Genomic DNA, 24,354 nt, shown 5'->3' on the forward strand with positions numbered 1-24,354 from the left:
ACATTTAGACTTAGATTTATGGAAATGGGTGTAACTGAGCAGCTGCCATACCTGGTCAGTTTTGAACGAAACTATCGAGTAAAGGCCTTCCTCATCATCCACTAACTCCTTCTTGATTTTTTCATCTACATATGCCTAGTCCGAATAGTTTTTCTGTACGTAAGAAGGTCACTACCGTAGCCGTAATCCCCATAGTTTTCCTTTCCGTATGAAAGTTCACAACCTTATTCGTATCTTGAGCAGTCGTGTTGTGCATAAGAAGGTTCACCCCCGTATCCATAGCTCGCGTAACCCAGTTGTTCGTACGAAGATTCACAGTGATGGAGAGTATAACAAACCATAAAAAATAAAAAAGAAATAAAAAGGAAAAGTGAAGAAATAAAATAAGCAAAAGGAAGAATGGAGAAAAATAAAAGAAGTAAAATTCCATCCCATATTGGTGGAGGAAAGAAAATGGAAGGCTTCCACCATGGTATAAATAAGATTTTGAATTCTTGTCCCTCATCGCTAGCTTATAAAACTTGTAAGCTTTTTATAAGGAAGAGAGCTCACATGATAATATTCTAATTTGCCAAACCACACCCAGTAGTCCTACCAGAGGGTGCGAAGAACCCGACGGGCACGGGCTCGAGCAAAGTGCAATGGGCGTAATTGTTAGCCAATAAGTAATATGACTACAGTCACAGATACGGTCGAGTGACAACTACCTTTAGGTAATTTATAAGCAGGCAAATGTAAAAACATCTTAATGATATAACTGTAAAATATGTCATTTACAAATAAATATACTCACAAGTACTTTCTGCTGATTAAATATTTTTAAACATGTTTCAGGTGACTTGTTAGAGACAAAGGAATGATGCCTGTGAGCATCTAGCTTAAATAAGTGGTTTGTCACCATAATGAGGAAACATGTTTTGTAAATTAAGGTTTACCCCTATAAAACCTTTGTTTGTATAAAAATGTGTTTTAATCCCAGGTTATGAAATAAGAATCATAGTGTTTTTATATAACTCTGACTATTTTTCATAACTATGGTCCTGATAAAATATTCCGCTGCAAATTATTTTAAACACCGATACCACCAATCGACGTTCGCGGCTCCCCTCCCGGTGTATAGGGATCGGGGGCTGTGATAGAGAGGCTTCTGAAACATGTTTACGTTTAAAAGGTGAGCATAAAGTTAAAGACAATTTTTAAATTTAGAAATAAATGTTTTGCTTAGTTTAGGTCGGGCAATACAGGTCTCATGCCTTGTGAACGAAAACCAATGACGACCTCCTCCTCATTTAGGGCTGGCTGTGGCGGTTTCTCATAAGAATCAGGAATGTCTGACCGATCGTAAGACTTTGGAACAACTGACTCATTAAAATTTTAGCCGAAAAAATAGTTGTTGTTCCATCACGACTTTGTGACACTTTCTACAATGAGTGTTATTGCATGTGAAAAAAAAGGTTTTGAAATGAGAATGAATATTTCTCGCATGTGATGGATGGTGTTATATAAATACCAAATATACTCTATAGTGGCCAATATGGAACATATTGACAGAAAAAACAGACTTGACTTCTGTTATGCATGTGATTATGAGCCGGTAGTAGGGAATCCGTTTTTGTCTCCAAATGGTAAATGGGGAAAGCCTGATATGCTCCATATTGGCCAATATGGAGCATATTGTGGGAGATTTGACTTGTGGTATGCATGCGATTATGAGGAGGTAGGACATAATACGCTTTTGTCTCTAAATGGGAAATGAGAAAAGCCTGATATGCTCCATATTGATCAATATGGAGCATGTAATGGGAGATCTGACTTGTGGACCATTTTGCATCTGATTCAGTGTAAATATGATATGCTTTTATCTTTGATTGAGGCCTAATATGCGTTATATTAAGGATTATGAAGCATATTAAGAGATGTCAAGATAGATAAAGGGTGTCCCAATGTAACGGCTCTTTATTTATCTTGTAAAATAATATAAAACGGATCTAACCCACACCACTTGACAATTCAAATAATAATATCCCATCCCATATATATAAATCTCACACATAATTTGAAGTTGAAGTATCAATTTGAATCAATGGGGGCAGTAATACTAATGAAAGTAATGGACGCAATCCTGTTCATCTTCTTCCTCATAATCGCAACGACAGCCCCACTTCTGGATGCTCAAACCTGTCTTCCTTCCAGCATGTTCCCGGACATCCTCGTACACCTCAAGACCTGGTACACCCGCCAGTACGGAGACTACTTGGTCTCTAACAAACCCCATTTCTTCTTTGGTCTCATCTGGGTGGAGCTTCTGTTCGCGTGGCCTCTGTCAATCGCTTCGTTGTATGGGATTGCTGGTGGCAAATCTTGGGTGCCCACCACCTGTTTGATGTACGGCGTCTCCACTTTCACTGCTATGGTATTCTTATTCTTATTCTTCCCATTTACTTATTTCTTGTCACTTTTGTTTTGTTGAAAATAGGATTATTGGACTTGAATCAGGCGTCTGAGTTGACCAGTTAAACCCACTTTAATCCGGGTTGACCTGTTTAAACCACTTACATTAATAGAGTCGTGTTCGGGTTGACTAGTTTAATCCACCTAATTCGCAAGGTTGTGTTCGGATTGATCTGCTTAACCCAATTAATCAAACGAGTAGCGTTTAGATTGACCTACTTAACCCACTTAATAAAACGGTGTTCAAGCTGACATGTTTAACCCTGACCCGGAAACCCATTTGATTAAACATGTCGACCCACCAACCCATTTATCCTTTACAAATTGGTTATTTCAAGTCATGGATGCAGTTTTAAACCCGGCTCGGTTCATCCTTTTAGTCTAGCCATTAGGCATTAAAGGGGGTGATTACAATGCATTCATATGAATACGGGTAGATTCAAGTTTATATTTTGTTTGTTAACCGGTTAAATGTTAAGATATGTTAAAAGTCACTCGTGGCATAATGAAGCATTTCCAACCTACTAAATCCAAAACACTCGGATCACAATCGTAATAATAACTACTGTAATCATGTTTCATATTATTAATATGAATAATCATTTCATTTTCTTGGATTTTATTTTCCAGGTTGCAATTCTATCTGAGATGGTGGGATCCGGAAAAGCATCAGAAAAGCTATTATTGATGTACTACCCCTTCTTGGGTTTTGCAGTTTTAGCCATCTTGCGCGGGTTCTTACCGCATTCTGGAAAGTCGAATGCGACTGCCACACGACCCGAGCTGGTCAGGGAAAAGCGAGCTTGAGTCGTTTACCAAAATCAGCACCCACCGATCACTGGCCACTAATCTTCATATATTCTGCTGATCTATGTGAGTTTAATTTTAATTTTTGTAAACTTTTGTATGATTGTATCACTTGATTCATTTTATGAACTAATGCTGCTAGTCTATGATTTAAAGCCCATTCTAAGCTTCTTCATGTGTCATGTAAGGATAAAATGGTCATTTCACTCTAGTTTGTATAGGGAAAGAAAATCAACCCTTTGGGTTAATGTTTGATTTCGGGGTGCAAACCTGAGCTCGACTAGGCTTGTTTAACTTACACAGAGCTCGAGCTCGGCTCGTTTCGATCTCTATTTTCAAACCTCGAGCTCGGCTCAGCTCGTGAATAGTTTTAAAGCTCGAACTCGGCTTGGTTACTATTTGTTAATTATTTTTTTATATATTTATAATTTTTTATATATATAATAATTATATACATATATTAAAAAATTTACATAAATGACATGCTCGTTTGGGCTCGTGATCCAGCTAGAGCTCGATAAGTGAAGCTTGGGCTCGGGTTCGTTTAATAAACAAGCTTACTTTTAGGTTTGAGCTCGGGCTCAGGCTCAGGCTCGTTTAGTCTCGACTCGCTCAAGCTTTTTTACGAACCGATCTCGAGTAGCACGCGGGCGGCTTGGCTCGTTTACACCCCTAGTTTGATTTAATCAGCCATCCAAATTCAAATGAATGATAGTTTGTGTTACAAGTTTTAAAAGTAATAACCAATCATATAGTTCTTAAAATTAAAGGACAAGATTGAAGATGCATATAATTGACCAATATTACATATTGAAGATGCATATAGTTGACCAATAATATTACATATCATCCTATTCAAAATACTAACAAAGAAAATATAGCTCCAAGCTATCCATTTGAAAGTGATTGCAAACTATACCAAAGCTGCTATTCTCCATGTTGAGAAGACCTACAATGCTTCCATAGGCGAAGTTTAAACCAATCTTTTTGGGTCAAACAAAGGCGTATTGCATCGTCAAGTGTAAGCCACGAGATTATCCTTAACACCACGTCCAATGGAGCTTTAGCAAACGCCACCATAAGAGAGTTGTAGACACATACAAACTCAGAAAGCGGCTGAATAACTCATGAAGTCGACAAATTTAATATGGCTCTACCTCTCAACTTTTAAGTTCTTTCAACCCTTTGTCCTGCAACTAATTACACAGAGAAAAGCGATACCGAAAGACAAATCTAATTAAGAGGCAAAGTAGAGCATGGCTTATATATGGACGATGAATAGGAGCATTATTGTACCCTTGCTTAAGATGAAGATTATGTCTATTAATGGCAGTAATTACAAACGAAATTTGATTACAGATAAACAATGGATACAATATAGAATTAAGTTCAGTTATAAAGTTTATAATTGAACTTTTTGCTTCGGGTCTACTTTGTTTAAAATATGGTATTATTGTGCCTGTATATTAAATTCCTTATTGCATTACTCGACATTTAAAGTTGGTCACAAATCATCAAAAGTTGATGTTTTTGGCAGCATGTCTACATTCGGGATTTAGTTTCTTCTCTTCACACACACTAGAGTTAGATTAGAAAGCATAAATAATTGAGGATCTACATTCAATGGTAAGCGTTTAATTCCATCTAGGTGAGGTCCAATGTTCGAATATTTCTCCATTGGTTTTCTATCGTACTCTCTTGAATGCTCTTTTTCAACACAACTGCTTGATGTCATTGGTTATTAAGGTCCAGTGTGCTATTTTGATAGGAGTTCTCATTGCTTAATTAAAAGCTAAGAATCATGAAAATCAATTTACCGCTTGTTGCCCGCTTGCCTTCTGTTTCGATGTAATCCAATAAACAATCAATAAATTTATTATCATTAGTTTTTGAAAAAAAAAAAATTACCGCTTAGTATCAAAAAAAAAAAAAATCCCAACTTCAACTTCGTCATTCTCTCTTTCTCTGTGTGTTGTGTGGCGACTCAGTGGTGTTTGTGTGTGAACGGGGTTTGGTGGAGGTGGAGGAAGGGGTGGGGAGGAGGACGGCGGGAGTTTGGTCGGCGACAGCGAGGGGTTCGCCGGAAGCAAAGACGGAGAGGGCGGATCCGGTGGTTTTGAGTGAGCGTTGAAGAGTTAGGGTTCTGGTGGCTGCCAATAAACCAATAATCCATGGTGGCTGCCACGTAATATGTTTTTGACAACTCAGATTGACACGTAAGCAAAAACATAACGGAGTTAGTGCTCCGTCAGTCGCGGACTGGGGAAGCAACGAATGTTGAATTTGGGACCGTTGCCAGCCAAAATGAAAGTTGGGACCAGCGCCGGCAAAAATAAAAATGTTTGGACCAATAAAAACCATTTTTCCTAAACCAATAATCCACGGTGGCTGCCACGTAATATGTTTTTGACAACTCAGATTGACACGTAAGCAAAAACATAACGGAGTTAGTGCTCCGTCAGTCGCGGACTGGTGGAAGCAACGAATGTTGAAGTTGGGACCGTTGCCAGCCAAAATGAAAGTTGGGACCAGCGCCGGCAAAAATGAAAAAGTTGGGACCAATAAAAACCATTTTTCCAAAAAAAAAAACAAACAGTCTTCAGAAGCTTATGTTTGCGCGCCCGCAGACATAAGCCTCCTGCGGATGTTTTAAGCAAAAACAAACACAACCTGAGGTGTGTGAGCGCCCCTTTTTTTTATCATTTCTTCTCCCTCTTGTTTTTTATGATTTGCATACACATGAATGCAATAAAAAGACAACATGAGGATTTAACGTGGTTCGGTCTAAACTATTCTATATCCACGAGTGGTAACTAGGTAGTCTTTATTGAGTGACAACTAGAGGTGCAAACGAGCCGAGCCGAGCCTGAGCTCAGCTCGTTTAACATACACAGAGCTCGAGCTCGGGTCGTTTTGAGCTCTAATTTCAAAGCTTGAGCTCGGCTCGTTCGTAGATTTTCAAGCTCGAGCTCGGCTCGTTTCCATTTTAAGTTTATGTATAAAATAATATATATTATTTAGTTATTTTTATTTATTTTTTCATAATATTATATACATATTAATTAATAATTATTAAATATATATTCTAAAAAATCATATAAATGACATGCTTGTTTAGGCTCGCGAGCCGGCTTGAGCTCAATAAGTGAAGCTCGGGCTTGTTTATTAAACGAGCTTAATTTTAGGCTTGAGCTCGAGCTCGGGCTTGACTAAGCTCGGCTTGTTCGAGCTTTTTAATGAGTCAATCTCGAGTAGCTCGCGAACAGCTCGGCTCGTTTGCACCTTAGTGACAATAATTGCACCTTAGTGACAATAATTACAATTACATAATGTGAAATATATAGACAAGAAATCTAAACTGGGCTGGATTTAAAGATTGGCCGCCCCTCACACATATCCTCTTCTGGCATCAACAAATAAACTGGGCTGAACATAAGGCCCAAGAACCCAACATTGCTTTGCATCTGGACAAATTGTATAAATATAGTGATTAGATCTAATTCACCTTTCTCTAGGAACCAACCCAAAATTTGAAGGGATGTCTGGGATATTCAATATTTTTACCTCCTTATGACTCATAACTTATGAAAAGTTAAAAAGGGTGTTTGGAATTACTTATTATGTGAGAGGATAAGTATAACTTATTGCTATAAGTCATAAAGAGATAAAAATAAGGAATCCCAAACACCCCTAAAACACAAATCAAGCATTGACCTTTAATTTATACCGATCCAAATTCAAATAAGACACTTTGAATTTTAAAAACCGTAACATATTCAAATGATGCACGAATTCTAAATTCTAAGATCGAAGCAAGTTCAAATAAGATATTGTTATCGAATTTTAAAAACTGTATTAAAATTTGTAAAAATCTGAAGTATAAAAAACAAAGTAGAATGAGATATTTACAAGCACGACCAAACATAATCGTATTTAAATTTAAAAATCTATTTTCCTTAATTGTTTCAAGCTAGACCGATGCCTGGCTTGAGGGAGCTAAAGTTTTTGATTACTCAAGATACAAAGAGGTCCTATTCTAGATATACAAGATTGTTTACAGTAAAGAAGGTAAGGATAATATTACTCCTTAGTACATGAGCTAAGAATATTGCTCTTGTGTGTCTTGCACATGACTAGATTTAACAAACAAATTTGATGCGAGTTAGTGGAATAAATGTGACTTGGAAGGTTAACTTTTTAGATGCGAGTTTTATTATTACTTGGTTGTTTAAACAATTCGTGTATTCGATTATTGATTAATACATCAATTGTTTGGTTTTGTTCATCAACACTTAGGGTTAGGCTCTTGTGTCATTGAACTAATAATCATCAACTATTGTCACTTAATTAGTTGTCATAAAACATAAATTGAGTTCAATTGTGTCAACAATCCGGTTAAGTTATCATTTGTCATCACAATCAAACTAATAGGTATAGTAATTACTGCGCAATCAAGTCAAGTGAATATGGGATTAAGTTGAATATCACATTACCTGAACCTAGAATGAATACCTTTTATTAATATTGTTTACAAACCCTTAAAAGTAATCGCTTCAGTTTAATTAATATTTTCAAAACCGCTTGACATCGTCTGTCCGCTTTTAGTTAAAATAATAAATTTAGTTAAAATTATAAAATACTAATAGCACTTTGCATGAGTTCTTGTGGAGACGACTTTACTTACCCGTACTAGTTATAGGTATTTAAGTATTTAAAATCAATTGTTTGAGTAGACCGCGACAGCCTACGTGAAAATGGCGTCGTTGCTGGGGACTTAACGCGCTTAGTGCTAGTTTAGTTTAGTTTAAATTAGCTTAATTTAGTTTAAATTTTAGTTTGTCTTCTTTTCTTCATTGATTTTAAGCGGGGTGTGTTTGTTTCGTGTGTGCAGTTGAATCTTTTAGGTTGATGCATACAAGATTTTCCCGAGACAAGGAGGTGTTGCAGTTTGATCCGGAAATTGAAAAAGCCATGAGAAGAAACTTAGAAATTCAAAGAAACAGTGAATCCTCAAAGTTAAAACAAGAAGACATGAACGATCCGGAACATTACCCAATCCCACCGTGTTTCAACCCAAAACCATGGCCCATCTCCAAATCAAGAACACCCCAATCCACAAAATCATCCACCCAATGACTTACCACCACTGAACCAACACATTAACCGAAACCGAAGCTGGTGACCCAAATCAGAGACAGTACCACATGAGAGATGATCGTTCAATTAGGTCTGAACCGCCAAACAATCGGGTCGAGTTTGAGTATGAAAGGGTAGCAAATCGACGGAGGTTATTTAATAACTTTGATGAGTTTGAGGATGAAGAGGATATGGAAGATGTTCAAGGGGGTCAGTACCAGTGAAGACAACAACAACCTCACCATAGCCGGACACCCGAGCAAGCTCAACAACCACGAAACCGCCGAGACCAAAGAAGACAAGAGATTCCCGAGCCACAAATTCCCGAGTTCGAGTTTGATAATGGGGCCCCGAGGCTGTTTGTTCCACCACCCATTCGGGGAGTTCAAAGCCACTTTATTCCACAAGTGGCTACGAACCCGCTTACCATTGTTATCCCGGTTAAAGATGGAAGAACGCTTTCAGTAAGACAAAGCAGTCTGAACGGGATGCCCACTTTTCATGGGAAAGCGATAGAGGAGCCACACCTTCATTTGAGTGAGTTCAATGCTAGATGTGCTACCATCTCAAGTCAAGGATTTACTGCTGATGAATTCAAATTGGTCGTATTTCAGTTCAGTCTGAATGATACAACGAAGCAGTGGTTCCTATCCTTACCGTTAGCAAGCATCTACATGTGACAGGATTTAGCTCAGCAGTTTCTGGAAGAGTAATACTGTAACGCCCGCTAATTCCGGTTTCAAGAATTAAAGCTTGTATAGTATGTATAATTCTCGGGATTTATTCGACGTTTCTTGGGATCCTTCTCGTCACCCCCAGTACGTTATAATCACTTAACTTTCTCCCCAAGTTGCCTTACACTTTATACTTGAGGGGCTAGAATGAAACTTCTTATTTTATATCATAAAACAAAAAGAATCCTATCCCTAACCCTCTCTACTCAGCCGTTCGGAGCTTTGGCAGCCTCATCCCCTTCGATTTTTCTTCTTTCCAGCCAGGTTTAAGCCATAAAACTTCAATTAAAGGTCGGTTTTATGATTCCCCATGTTTTTTACACCTTAATTGATCATATTAACGCGCTTATTGGTCGTTAAAGTTGAGTTTTGATGATAACAGTTTGCTGACAGATTCGTATACGTTTATTGTAGGGTCTGTATCGCGATGATAATCCATTGTTTTTGATCGATTCTTGATTCAATGATGTTCTACTTTGATTCTAGTTTCCAGAAAGGTATAATACGTAATTTTTGGACGAGATTTGAATGGTTTTTATGAATTTATAAAATCGAGTGTCAAAGCTGATGCGGGATGACGGATTCTGGTCAGTCTTCCCGACGTCATAACCTTTTTTCGACAGGTCCAAATTGGTTGGTTCCACTTCTGGAAGTTATTATTTTGAGTTAGGAACCAAACCCAATTGGAATCATTTAATTTGGCTGGGTAATGATTTTTATAAAAATAAAACCATTTTGTTGCGCACTAAGATAGTTGCACATACCTTTCTATATTGGAGGAATTTTTATGAATTTTGTGTCCACCAGAAAAATATAATAAAAACATTTTTCTAAACCTAAGACATTTACTAAAGTCTGGTAAAAATTTAATAATTTATTTCAAAGGTTATCCTATATAATTAAATCCATCTTCGCATGCTAAAATCTGCACGTTTTACTTGTTATTAATCGATAAGTTCGTTTTAGGCTTAACCGGTGGATGTTCTATTGTGTTCTTGTCGGGGCTGTTTGAAGTGAGTTTTTGCACCACAATCTTCCTAGGTATGTCTCGTATATCATACTTAAAGATCGTGTTCATAGGTGTTCGTAAACGCGCGTGTGGACTTGTTGGCTGTGATTTTATCATAATAGGTCCACACGGGGCTGAGTTGGATATTAACGGCCTAAACGACCCCTAAACGCACGTGTTAGCGTCACCTAGTGCTCCTGGGGGAAAATTGGGAATTCTTTATTCCCAAGAGTACCTAAGGGTCGTTTTGGTGAATGTGAGACCTCGGGGGCTGTTGTGATTAAGTTTGATGAGGTCGAGGGTTTAGGTAACTCAAACCATGTTAGAACGTCTCGTAGGATAAACGAGTCATCTTGTTGTCATTAGTATTGATTGAATGTAAACCGACAGGTGTTTGAGTTTTGGGATTTCTTAGGGATTCTCTAGCTCGTGGTGAATCCGCGTCTTGTGTCAGGTGAGTTTTTGATGCCCCGTTTAACTCTTTTTAAGTTTTGGGCTAGCATGCACACCTAAGTGTTTTCTTACTGGATGAAATGTTTTAAGCGATTTTACATAGGCTTGCTAGTATTGGTAGGCCTTGGAATGTTAAAGAATACGTGTATGTATATTTATATATATATTAGAATGGCCAATATTTGGCGAATGTTGTAGTCGTCTCGACTACTGAATGTTGCTTATGCCTACTTTGTGTTTGCATGCGCTGAATGTTACGTGTTTGGGTTGTACGTTTTCTTGGCCCTGAATGTTATTATTGAATGTTATATATATGTATTGATATATATATAGGAATGCACGTATAGAGATGCTCATACTTAAGGATAATTATTTATTGAATGTGGTCACCTAACCGATGTATTTCCGTTTACCGTTTTAAAACCGTTGGAATGATTATTAAGACTTTTGTTACTTATTTAAAACTTGAACTCACTCAGCTTAAGCTGACTTTGTGCGCATGTTAGTGTGAGTTTCAGGTTAGGAAAAGGATGCCTTATCGCTTGGACGTGCACGAAGTTACTTTGACGGTGAAGGGCATACGGGATCTGAAGACTTTATTATTAAAACATTTATTTTTAAAATTTTCTTTTTTTTATTTATTTAAAGATAATTATGTTGGTTTTGGGAAAACTTCCCGGGTTTTGGGAACTTATTTTGTTATTTACGTTTTCCGTCGAATTATACTCTGTGATGCTCATTTTAATGAAAAGATTTGTTTTAAGTTTAATTCTTTTTACGAGTGTTTTAAAATGGTTACCAACTATGAGGTTCCCAGGGTTCGGGGCCTTACAAGTTGGTATCAGAGCCATGGTTCGAGGGATCCGAGCATCCCCAAATGCTTGGACTCGAACTGTATGAAAAGAGACCAGTATGCCCACCGCGAGTAGATGCACGCCAAGAGGTAACTTTAAATTATTTAGTCATTACTGTAAATTTAAGATTTCCAGTATGTGATTAATTGTTAAGTGTTAGATAGAATGCTAATGTGGTTAGGGGCAGGGGTTGCTTAGAACGGGCCGGTGAAGTAAACGACTAATAACACTTGATCAACGTTATTAGCAGTTTACCCTTACCTTCCATGTTTTAAATACCACTTGTTTCTGACTATGTTAGGGTTCCGTCTTTGTAGGGATAGGATTTGGCTAACTCTCTAGTCGTTAGCATTAAAGTTTATCTTATTCCCTAAATTCTGCTGTTCGTTTCCCATCATCTCGAACGCTTTGCGCGTAATGGTTTAGCTGAGGCGTAGCATACTGTCACTCTGGGTTCCTTGGTACTTGACCGCTTAAATTCCTCGCTCCTTCAAGAATGTATGAGAAACTGTTTAGCTAAGTAGGAGCGTGATGTTATCCCAGATACCTTTCTACTTGATGAATTACCGGCGTCAGTCTTATTTGATTCGGGCGCCAGTAGAAGTTTTGTGTCTACCGCTTTCTGTTCCTCGTTGAATAAATCACCTGAGCGCGTAGTCGATGTGTTTGAGATTGAGGTCGTCGTAGGAAAATCTGTTTCCGTGTCTAGGGCTACCGTCGGTGATGTTCCTATCGTTCGGGATTTCTTGGATGTAATTCCAGATGATTTGTCAGATGTGCCGCCGGACCGCGAGGTCGAGTTCCAGTTAGATCTTGTGCCGGGCGCAAAACCCGTTACTCGAGCCCTTATTGTCTAGCACCGAATGAGATGAAAGAACTTATGGCCCAGTTGGAAGACTTGCTCGAAAAGGGCTTCATTCGATCGAGCATCTCACCTTGGGGTGCCCCGGTCCTGTTCGTTTAGAAGAAGGACGGTAGCATGCGAATGTGCATTGACTACCGTGAATTGAATAAGCTCATTGTTAAGAATCGGTACCCTCTCCCGAGGATCGATGACTTATTTGATCAGCTCCAAGGAGCTAGTTGGTTCTCGAAGATCGACTTTAGGTCCGGGTATCATCTGTTGAAGATTCGGGAAGAAGATATTCCTAACACTGCCTTTCGCACTCGTTATGGGCACTACGAATTCCTCGTGATGTCTTTCGGTTTGACCAACGCACCGGCTGCGTTCATGGATCTTATGAACCGGGTGTGTAGACCGATGCTCGATCGCTCTGTTATTGTATTCATTCACGACATCCTTGTGTATTCCAAAAGCGAATCCGATCACGCCGGTCATCTCTCAGAAGTTTTGGAAGCTCTGCGAAAGAACAAGTTGTATGCAAAATTTTCTAAGTGTTCATTCTGGTTGCTTGAGGTTCAGTTCTTGGGTCATGTTATTAACCCGAGTGGTATTTTGGCTGATCCTGCAAAGGTGGAAGCCGTGAATGATTGGGAGTCTCCTAAGTCTCCATCTGAAATCCGTAGCTTTATGGGCTTGGCGGGGTATTACCGCCGCTTTATTCCTGACTTTTCGAAAATTGCTTCTTCGCTGACCAAGTTGACTAAGAAGAGCGTTAAGTTCGTTTGGGGTACTGAGCAGGAGGAGGTTTTTGTCAAGTTGAAGAACAGGTTAACGCATGCCCTGATTTTAGCTCTACCTGATGGCACCAATGATCTGGTGGTTTATTCTGATGCCTCTTATCAGGGGCTTGGGTGTGTTTTGATGCAGCAAGGTCGAATCATCGCTTATGCCTCACGGCAGTTGAAGCCTCATGAGGCGAATTATCCTACCCACGATTTGGAGCTGGCGGCGGTGGTGTTTGCGCTCAAGTTGTGGAGACATTATTTGTACGGTGTTCCTTGTGTTATCTATACCGATCATAAGAGCTTAAAATATTTCTTCGAGCAAAAGGAACTGAATATGCGACAGCGTCGATGTTTGGAGTTGATTAAGGACTACGATCTGGAGATTATGTACCATCCGAGTAAGGCTAACATGGTAGCCAACGCATTAAGCCGGAAGGAGAGACCAAAACCTATTCGTGTGAAATCCTATCAACTTATTCTTAAACCTGATATTTTGAAACAAATTGCCAGCGTTCAGAATGAGGCTTTGCAGGTGGAATGGATTATGTCAGAGCGTGTTTGGGGTCATGAGAAATTGTTGGAAGACGTCGGTGACGGGGTGAAGTATAAGGATGGTCGTTTATGGGTACCGAAGTATGGGGGATTCAGAGATAAAATTTTGGATGAGGCACACAAGTCGCGCTATTTTATTCACCCCGGGCGCGACCAAGATGTACCAAGACCTGAAGAAGAATTATTGGTGGCCTGCGATGAAGTTTGAGGTGGCTCGGTATGTGAGTAAGTGTTGACGTGTCTACAAGTTAAGGCCGAGCATCAAAAGCCGTTCGGGAAGCTTCAACCTTTAGAAATACTTGAGTGGAAGTGGGAGCATCTTACTATGGATTTTGTGACTAAATTTCCTTGTACTCCTAAGGGTAGTTATGACACCATTTAGGTAATTGTTGATAGATTGACCAGGAGCGCTCATTTCTTGCCGATCCGAGAGACTTTTAATTCCGAGCAATTGGCCGATGTGTTTATTCGTGAGATCGTTTCTAGGCACGGGGTGCCGGTATCTATTGTTTCGGATAGGGATACGCGTTTTACCTCCAGATTTTGGAAAAAGTTTCACGAGGAGATGGGTACCAAACTCCTCATCAGTACTGCCTATCACCCGCAGTCGGATGGTCAATCCGAGAGGACCATTCAGACTCTTGAGGGTATGTTGCTGGCCTGTGTAATCGATTTTGGTGGTAGTTGGGATCGTCACTTACCATTGGTAGAGTTCTCGTATAATAACAGTTATCACGCCACGATTGGGATGCCACCGTTTGAGATGTTGTATGGTAGGAGGTGTAGGACTCCAGTTTGTTGGGGTTCCATTGGACAGAAACATTTGGGTAGTTTGGAGGTAGTTGAGGCTACGACTGAGAAGCTCGATAAAATTAAGGCGTTTATGAAGGCCGCTTAGGATCGTTAAAAGTCCTATGCGGACAAAAGGCAAAGGCCTATTGTGTTCGAGGCTGGGGATCGGGTTATGTTAAAAGTTTCACCTTGGAAGGGCATTATTCGTTTTCGTAAAAGGGGGAAGCTCAGTCCGAGGTTTATTGGTCCGCTACGTATTTTGGCCCGAGTTGGTGAGGTAGCTTATAGGCTGGAATTGCCCGAGGAGCTCGCGGGGATTCATCCTACGTTTCACGTGTCCCATCTGAGGAAATGCTTAGCGGATGAAGAAGCCCATCTGCCTCCTGATGATATTGAGCTCGATAGTAAGTTGAACTACGTTGAGCAACCGATTGCTATTCTTGACCGTCAGGAGAGGCATATGAGGAATAAGGTGGTTAGGCAGGTGAAGGTGCAGTGGAGACACCGTAGGGGTTCCGAGGCTACTTGGGAGTCCGAAGAACGAGAAGATGCAGCACTACCCGCAGTTGTTCCTGTCGTATCGGGATTCGGGGACGAATCCCATGAGGGGGGTGGACTTGTAACGCCCGCTAATTCCGGTTTCAAGAATTAAAGCTTGTATAGTATGTATAATTCTCGGGATTTATTCGACGTTTCTTGGGATCCTTCTCGTCACCCCGGTACGTTATAATCACTTAACTTTCTCCCCAAGTTGCCTTACACTTTATACTTGAGGGGCTAGAATGAAACTTCTTATTTTATATCATAAAAAAATAGAATCCTAACCCTAACCATCTCTACTCAGCCGTTCGGAGCTTTGGCAGCCAAATCCCCTTCGACTTTTCTTCTTTCCAGCCAGGTTTAAGCCATAAAACTTCAATTCAAGGTCGGTTTTATAATTCCCCATGTCTTTTACACCTTAATTGATCATATTAACGCGCTTATTGGTCGTTAAAGTTGAGTTTTGATGATAACAGTTTGCTGACAGATTCGTATACATTTATTGTAGGGTCTATAACGCAATGATAATCCATTGTTTTTGATCGATTCTTGATTCCATGATGTTATACTTTGAGTCTAGTTTCCAGAAAGGTATAATACGTAATTTTTGGACGAGATTTAAATGGTTTTTATGAATTTATGAAATCGAGTGTCAAAGCTGATGCTAGATGACGGATTCTGGTCTGTCTTCCCGACGTCATAACACTTTTTCGACAGGTCCAAATTGGTTGATTCCACTTCTGGAAGTTATTATTTTGAGTTAGGAACCAAACCCAGTTGGAATCATTTAATTTGGCTGGGTAATTATTTTTATAAAAATAAAACCATTTTGTTGCGCACTGAAATAGCTGCACATACCTTTCTGTGTTGGAGGAATTTTTATGAATTATATGTCTACTAGAAAAATATAATAAAAACATTTTTCTAAACCTAAGACATTTACTAAAGTCTGGTAAAAATTTAATAATTTATTTCAAAGGTTATCCTTTATAATTAAATCCATCTTCGCATGCTAAAATCTGCACGTTTTACTTGTTATTGATCGATAAGTTCATTTTAGGCTTAACCGGTGGATATTCTATTGTGTTCTTGTCGGGGCTGTTTGAAGTGAGTTTTTGCACCACAATCTTCCTAGGTATGTCCCGTATATCATACTTAAAGATCGTGTTCATAGGTGTTCGTTAAGTTGATTAACTAGTTGTAGTTTGATTGTTATGTTCGGTTGTCTAGAATTGTAGTTTGGCGCGTTTAACGCGAGGGTTGAAGTGATTAATGACCAATTCAGCTTGGGTACACTTGGTTTGATGTACAGGCTGTTCAAAATTCATTTTTATAAGTTATAGGGCTGAATTGGTTGTCGGTTACTCCAACTGGTCGGTACAACGCGCAATTTTGTTTATTGAATAGTTGGTGCGTTGTACTTGCGGGTTACCGACCCATTTGACTCGTGTGGCGTCGTGTGGACTTGTTGGCTGTGATTTTATCATAATGAGTCAACACGGGGCTGAGTTGGATGTTAACAGCCTAAACGACTCCTAAACGCGCGGGTTAGCGTCACCTAGTGCTCCCGGGGGCAAATTGGGAATTCTTTATTCCCAGGAGTACCTAAGGGTCGTTTTGGTGAATGTGAGACCTCGGGGGCTGTTGTGATTAAGTTTGATGAGGTCGAGGGTTTAGGTATCTCGAACCATGTTAGAACGTCTTGTAGGAAATGAGTCATCTTGATGTCATCAGTATTGATTGAATGTAAACCGACAGGTGTTTGTGTTTTGGGATTTCTTAGGGATTCTCTAGCTCGTGTTGAATCCGCGTCTTGTGCCAGGTGAGTTCTTGATGCCCCGTTTAACTCTTTTTAAGTTTTGGGCTAGCATGCACACCTAAGTGTTTTCTTACTGGATGAAATATTTTAAACGATTTTACATAGGCTTGCTAGTATTGGTAGGCCTTGGAATGTTAAAGAATGCGTGTATGTATATATATCTATATATTAGAATGGCCAATATTTGGCGAATGTTGTAGTCATCTCGACTACTGAATGTTGCGTATGCCTACTTTGTGTTTGCATGCGCTGAATGTTACGTGTTTGGGTTGTACGTTTTCTCGGCCTTGAATGTTATTATTGAATGTTATATATATGTATTGATATATATAGGAATGCACGTATAGAGATGCTCATACGTAAGGATGATTATTTATTGAATGTGGTGACCTAACCGATGTATTTCTGTTTACTGTTTTAAAACCGTTAGAATGATTATTAAGACTTTTGTTACTTATTTAAAACTTGAACTCACTCAGCTTAAGCTGACTTTGTGCGCATGTTAGTGTGAGTTTAAGTTTAATTATTTTTACGAGTGTTTTGAATGGTTATCAACTGTGAGGTTCCCGGGGTTCGGGGCCTTACAACTATACACCAGAAAGAATGTCTGAGGCCCGAACCGTCATCATTAATTTTCAGCAAGGAACGGGCGAAACATTCCATGAAGCCTTCACAAGATTCAAGCGATTACTGAGAACCTGTCCTCATCATGGGATAGTATTGTGGGAACTAATCAAGGGTTTTCATGACAGGCTGTCTATGATGATGTGCGCGATCTTCAATCGACCATGAATGGGTCTTTCTTGACCAATGATGAGAATGAAGATTGGCAACATTTGGAGAAACACGCGATGAACTCAAAAAGACATGCTTAGTTAAATCACATGGCCTTTATCTTTAGAGGCTCAAACAGAGGCACGTTTACTTATGTTTTCTCATATGAATCTTTTGTCTCCAACTATTGGAGATCCCATTTCTGCACCAACTCAAGATATGCTTAGGGGACTCTATGTCTTAACGAGTGGAAATCGTCGGGGTATTTGTGTAAATAGGTATAATCCATGTAATAGTAGAAACTATCAAAATGAAGATAATAACTATAAGTATACAAAAAAAAAGAACCCTTTTTTTGTAATGCCTATGATGCAATTGGAGCTTATCGGCAAAAACGAATCAATTTAGGTAGTCCTTTGTGGTTGCGATGGCGACTAGATCAACGTGTTATTGCTGCAAGAGAAGTTCCTATCGAAATTCACTATGAATCTTTGGGGACCTATTATGAGATTTATGGACACTATCTAATAGTAAGAAGTATAAAAAAAGAAATTCTTTATATATATATTCGAACCACTCTTGGTCATATTTCTCTTTATCGAGAAATAGAAGAAGCCATACAGGGGTTTTGGCAGGGCTGTTGTGAAGTCGGCGGATAGTGGGGGTTCGAATGATCGTATGGAATGGTTAGAAAGGAAGCTGGATCAGTTGATGAGTGTGGGTACAAGAGAAAGGCGAAGTTAGGTAGAACTTACCCGGTTTGTGAGGGTTGTGGAGAGATAGGCCATGAGGTGGCGAGTTGCGGAGTTGTAATAGAAGACGAGGAAGATGAAGAGGAGGAGGTTAACTTTGTGCAAGGGGAAAGAAGGTACAATAGAAACAACAACATGAATTTAAATACCTACCACCCGGGCCTTTGAAACCACCCCAACTTCAGTTATGGAAACCCGAACACGTAACAAAACCCGAACTTTCAAGGTAATTCCCAAAGAGTAGGATATCAATCAAATTAGCGACAGTATAAGAACAATGGGGGTAACGGTCAAAGCGGGTACAATCAAAGAGAGTCGCGGGGGGGGGGGGGGGGGCAACAAGAGTTATTAGAAGAATTATCAGCAAGGTCAGCAAAGTCAAGGGGCGGCTCAAGGTCAAAGTTCTCCCCAAGATTTGGAAACTGTGACACACTTGAAAGATTTGAGTCGAAGAATGGAGATTCAAGAAAAGGCAAACACCGCAAGAGATAAATAGATGAGTCAATTGGCTGAGGAGTTGGCGACCTTGAAGAAAGATACGAAGAAGCTACCAAGCGACACATTGAAGAACCCGAATCAACAAGGTAGCAGCTCTTCAAATGGTAAGAGTGCCCACGTCAACCAGGTAAGTACCCTTAGGAGTGGTAAGGTTTATGATAACGGGGTAGCTCCACCACCTTTGTTGAGGGTGAGGTGGAGGACTTGGGAGAAGATGGGAAGAGTGACGATGAGGTCCAAATTGAACTAAAAATAAACCGAACGAAATAACTAATAAAATTATAAATGAAACGGTAACCAAAATAGGAACACCAACCGCCAATGAGACGGGCTTAACGAGTAAAACCGTTCCGTTTCCTCGGGAATTGATGAATCCCGGGACCTCATCGGCACTTAGAACAAGGGGCCCACAACAGGAGGAAATGCAGGAAATATTCAAACAGGTTAAAATCAATTTATCCCTCATAGATGCAATTAAACAAGTCCCTGCATATGCAAAAATATTTAAAAGACTTCTGCACTCAAAAACGAACTCATAAGTTGCCAAAACAAGTTGACTTAACTGCAAATGTGAGTTCGGTTTTGACGAGTATCCTCTCACCCAAGCTACAAGATCCGTGAACGCCAATTATACCCATTCTAGTGGGCAATTTTAAAATGAAAAGGGCGTTGTTAGATCTTGGAGCCGGGGTGAGTATTCAATCGGGAAGCTATACCACCAATACGATTTTGGTCCACTTAGAAAAGCTGACACCACCATGGTGTTGGCCGATTTGACACTTAAGCTTCCTAGGGGAATCGTGACCGATGTGATTGTGATAATAGAAGATTTTTATTACCCGGTTGACTTCCTGGTTCTAGACTATATGACAGTTAACCCGAAACGGTAACCGAACGTGATTCTCGGTCGGCCCTTTTTGGCCACCGCAAATGCTTTGATAAACTGTAGAACCGGGGTAGTGGACATGGCTTTTGGCAATAAGAAACTTAGGCTTAATGTGTTTTCAAATGTGTCTAGCCCTCTGGTGAGTGACAAATGCTTCACGGCTGAATTCATTAAAGGGTTGAACCCTCATGAAAATGAGGAAGATGCCACAGTGGAGTGTGCTATTTGTTGTTGGGAACAGTTGAGCATGCATTGCAATTGCAAGAAGAAAAGGAGGCGGTTGTGTTATATGCTGCAAGTATTGAGAAACCGCAATGGTCTCAGCAGGTAGAGAGGTTGCCCAACACAATTGATTCTAAGTTGAGACCAGCATTAGAGATTCCACCGGCTGTGGAGTTGAAGGAGCTCCCGAGATACCTCAAGTATGTGTTTTTGGGAGAAGGAGAGACTTTACCGACCATCATCGCCTCAAATTTGAAAGAAGATCAAGAGAACGCGTTGGTGGATATCCTGAAAGAGCACAAGGCGGTTATTGGTTGGACGATAGCAGATATGAGAGGGATCAGCCCATCCATCGTCATGCAGAAGATCATCACCGATCCCGAGGTAAAACCCGCTCATGATGCATAAAGACGGTCAATTCCAAACATGCAGGAGGTTGTGTGGAAGGAGGTTTTGAAGTGGTTGGATGCACGCATCATTTTCCCGATTTTAGATAGCACATGGGTAAGTGAAACACAAATAGTTCCAAAGAAGGCGAGTATCCAGATAACCCGTAATGAGAAAGGTGAGGAAATTGCCACCCGACCGGTAACCGGGTGTGGCGAATTTTTGTTGACTATAGAAAGCTAAATGTTGCAACATCCAAAGACCATTTTCCCTTGCCGTTCATTAACCAAATCCTTGAGAAACTTGCAGATCAGAAATTTTATTGCTTTCTAGATGGCTATTTAGGTACAATCATATTGCTATTCACCCCGATGACCAACATAAGACCACTTTCACGTGTCCATACGGTACTTTCGCATTTAGGAGAATGCCTTTTGGTTTGTGTAATGCCCCGGCCACCTTTCAAAGGTGTATGATGAGTATCTTTTCAGATATGGTCGGTGATTCACTCGAAATTTTTATGGAAGATTTTTTGATTTTCAGTTCATCTTTTGAAAAATGCTTAAATAAATTAACCAAGGTTTTAAAAAGATGTCAAGAAACGAATTTGGTCTTAAGTTGGGAGAAAAGCCATTTCATGGTTCAATAAGGGACGGTATTGGGACATGTCATCTCAAGTAAGGGGATTGAGGTTGACTGGGCTAAAATCCAAGTCATATCTAATTTATCACCACCTACTAATGTGAAGGGGATAAGGGCATTTTTAGGTCATGCTGGTTTTTACTGACAGTTCATTGAGAATTTTAGCGTCATAGTTGCTTTTAAAAGATGTGTCATTTGTTTTTAACGAAGAAAGTCTTAATGCTTTTAATGTGCTACAAAACAAATTGGTTGAAGCCTCGAATCTTGATGTCACCTGATTGCTCACTTCCCTTTGAGATTATGTGTGACGCAAGTGACCATGCGGTCGGGGCCGTGTTGGGTCAATGGGTGGATAAGAAGCCCGTTGCCATATACTACGCGAGCAAAACCCTTTCCAACGCTCAAGTTAATTATACCACTACGGAAAAGGAGTAACTTGTGGTAGTGTATGCATTAGATAAGTTTAGATCTTACATTTGGGGGAGCAAGGTTATTATGTTTTCATATCATAACGCAGCCAAGTATTTGAGGGAGAAGAAAGACGCAAAGCCGCGCATGATTAGATAGATTTTACTGCTCCAAGAGTTTAATGTAGAGATCCGCGACAAGAAGGGAAGCGAGAACGTGATAGCAGATCACTTGTCGAGATTAGTGGGACAAGAAGAGGAGAAAGATGAGAGGATCATTTCGGATGAGCAATTGTTTTATATTTCAACTTTGCCATGGTATACTGACATTATTAATTTTCTTGTTGCAGATACAATTTCGGAGTTTTGGCCAAGGAAGAAGAAGCAGCACTTTCTCTCTCAGGTAAAGCATTATGTGTGGAAAGATCCGAACATGTTCAAGGTTGGCGCGGACCAAGTGATGAGGCATTGCATACCGGAGGAAGAGGTTAGGAGTGTCTTGCATCATTCCCACCCATCAGCTTGTGGAGGCCATTTCAGTGGTCAGAAGAGAGGACATCGCGTGCTTGCATGTGGATTCTATTGGCCTACCATCTTTAAAGATGAAAAAAAGCTTGTTAAAAATTATGTTAGATGCTAACAGATTTGTGGTATTTCAAAGAGGGACGAGATGCCCATGCAACCAATCCTCGTTGTCGACATCTTTGATGCTTGGGGGATTGATTTCATGGGCCGGTGCCCTAATTTGTTTGGTAATATATATCTTGGTGGTGGTCGATTATGCATCTAAATGGGTAGAAGCAATCGCCACCAAGACAAACGACCATACTATTGTTTGTAAGTTTGTCCAGTCTAATATATTTTCACGATTTGGTGTCCCTCGCATTGTCATTAGTGATGGGGGTTCCCATTTCAAAAACTTTAATTTTGGCAAAATACTTAAACGGTATGGCGTAAACCACCGAATCGCCACTCCATATCACCCTCAAACGAGTGGGCAAATAGAGGCTTCTAATAGGCAAATTATAGAGATTTTACAAAAAAACGGTAAGACCCGATTGTAAAGATTGGTCAAACAAATTAAATGATGAATTATGGGCTTACCGCATTGCTTATAAAAAGCCTATTGGAACAACCCCTTATCGGTTGGTTTATGGTAAAGGGTGTCATTTACCTGTTGAGCTAGCCCATCGTGCACTATGGGCAGTTAAAAATATTAGCCTAGACTATGAATGTGCAGGTAAACAGAGGAAGTTGAACATATGTGAGCTGGAAGAGTTTAGAGATGAGGCATATGAGTGTGCATCCGCTTACAAAGACAAGATGAAGAGAGTTCATGATGCTAAGTTGAGGAGAAAGACGTTTGAAGAGGGATAACTCAAGAGTGAAACTATTCCCGGGAAAGCTGAAGAGTAAGTGGACGGGACCATACCAAGTTAATCGGGTGGGCTAGTTTGGAGAAGTCGAGATTAAGGATTTTGATGACCACCTGAGACAAGTTATGAATGGCCATCATTTGAAGCCATATTTGGAAGATGCGGATTTGAACAAAGAGATACACGAGTTGGAAGTTTGCTTGCTGGCGGACGAATCGACTTATTCAGTTGATTGAGAAGAACAAAGGAATGTCGAGCTATAGACATTCAATTCAGCACTAACGGGAGGCAACCGGACATTTGTAAGTTGTATTTTTGTATATTGAGTCCAGTTAGCTAAGTGTTTTCCTCAAACGTGCAGTGTAAAGCAAGGATCGAGTGTGGGAAAGCGGCATGTTGATCATCATCGAGAGGATTTGGTAAGTGAGATTGTCTCTAGAGGGAGCCCCAGGTATGTATTTGTTGGGTATATGGCGACCGAAGTTGGTGACGGGGGAAGATAACCCTAGAAATGTAAAAGATAGATAGTTTTGAACACTAGAAATCGTCAAAAATTGACTTTGAAAATGCACATTCGCGCTACGCGAAGATTTTTTTGAAAGTGTGCTTCGCGCGAGGCGAAGGACAAAAAGTCAAACAGTCAAACTTTATCTTCGCGCGACGCGAAGAAATGAGACTTCATGTTTCGCGTGATGCGAAGTTCCCAAATTCTAGAATTTTCTTCTTGTCGTTCGCGCTACGCAAAATTTTTAAAGGAACTGCTTCACGCGACGTGAAGTCCTTCAGACCTGCAGAAAGAAAATAATAAAAATCGACACATTCAGCTAAATCCTTATCCCTGATAGGTTTCCCTATCACTATCATCTCTAAAATCCAACCAACACCCATCCGTCACCACCGTTGCCGGCCGCCACCGTCACCACCACTTTCAATCTTGCTTAGTTTCTTCCTATTATCCTATTCCAATTAAAAGGTATGTTATTTTTTCAATTAAATCATTTCGTGCATACGGTAGGATTTGCTTTCAGTTTGTTTATGATTGATTGTGTGTGGTTATCATATTGATAGTGGGTGTCGGTTTGAAGTAATTAGTATGGGTGACGGGTTTGCTTGATTATTGGGTGTTTGATGTCGGGATTAACCGGGTTTTGTCACCGGATTGGTTAAGTTGGGCCCGGATTTTGAACGTGTTGATGTGTTTTGGAAGTTTTCAGGTGACCGGAATTATTTTATAGCAAAGTTTTGGTTAGAATTTTGGAAAAGTTTAACGAATTTTCGTGTTGGTTTGTTGGGTTTTGAAAAGTTTGCGACTTGTGTGTGCATTTTTGTTAGCATATTATTAATAAAACAAGTTTTTCAAGATGTTGGGATTGACTTTTGGGAAAGTGATGGGTTTGACAAATTGTGAGAGCAAGAATCATGTTGAAATGGACTTTTCTTGTAAAATGTTTTGCACGTGTGGTTTTGAGGAAAAAGTTTTATAAGTTTTCCAGGTCATTTTATTATTTAAAAAAAACATTCTTTTTATTATTAGTTTTATTTTATTACTTAGTTACTTAGTTTTATTTTATTATTAGTTTTTGTTTCCTTTATTGTTGGGGACAATCGCGACCGTAATGCTATGCGGTTGTCAC

General features: G+C 39.8%; 1 protein-coding gene across 1 annotated transcript; it reads left to right on the top strand.

Moving 5' to 3' along the window:
* The first annotated feature begins 2,083 nt into the window (after positions 1-2,083).
* On the top strand, positions 2,084-3,323 carry LOC143615544 (uncharacterized). Its single transcript, XM_077088646.1, has 2 exons — positions 2,084-2,413; positions 3,082-3,323. The coding sequence occupies exons 1-2, from the start codon at positions 2,084-2,086 to the stop codon at positions 3,256-3,258; spliced, it is 507 nt and encodes a 168-aa protein (XP_076944761.1). The 3' UTR covers positions 3,259-3,323.
* The last annotated feature ends 21,031 nt before the right edge of the window (positions 3,324-24,354 follow it).

Source organism: Bidens hawaiensis, unplaced genomic scaffold, assembly GCF_021521415.1.
Source record: "Bidens hawaiensis isolate Kalapana, Puna unplaced genomic scaffold, B.hawaiensis_p1.1 tig00043517_1, whole genome shotgun sequence".
Lineage (NCBI taxonomy): Eukaryota > Viridiplantae > Streptophyta > Magnoliopsida > Asterales > Asteraceae > Bidens > Bidens hawaiensis.

What these genes read in the sequence shown, in the direction of transcription:
- LOC143615544 (XM_077088646.1), top strand. Translation starts at nt 2,084, where the DNA reads ATGGGGGCAGTAATACTAATGAAAGTAATGGACGCAATCCTGTTCATC. An exon ending in TCTCCACTTTCACTGCTATG is followed by an intron (nt 2,414 to 3,081) that starts GTATTCTTATTC and finishes TTTATTTTCCAG; the next exon opens with GTTGCAATTCTATCTGAGAT.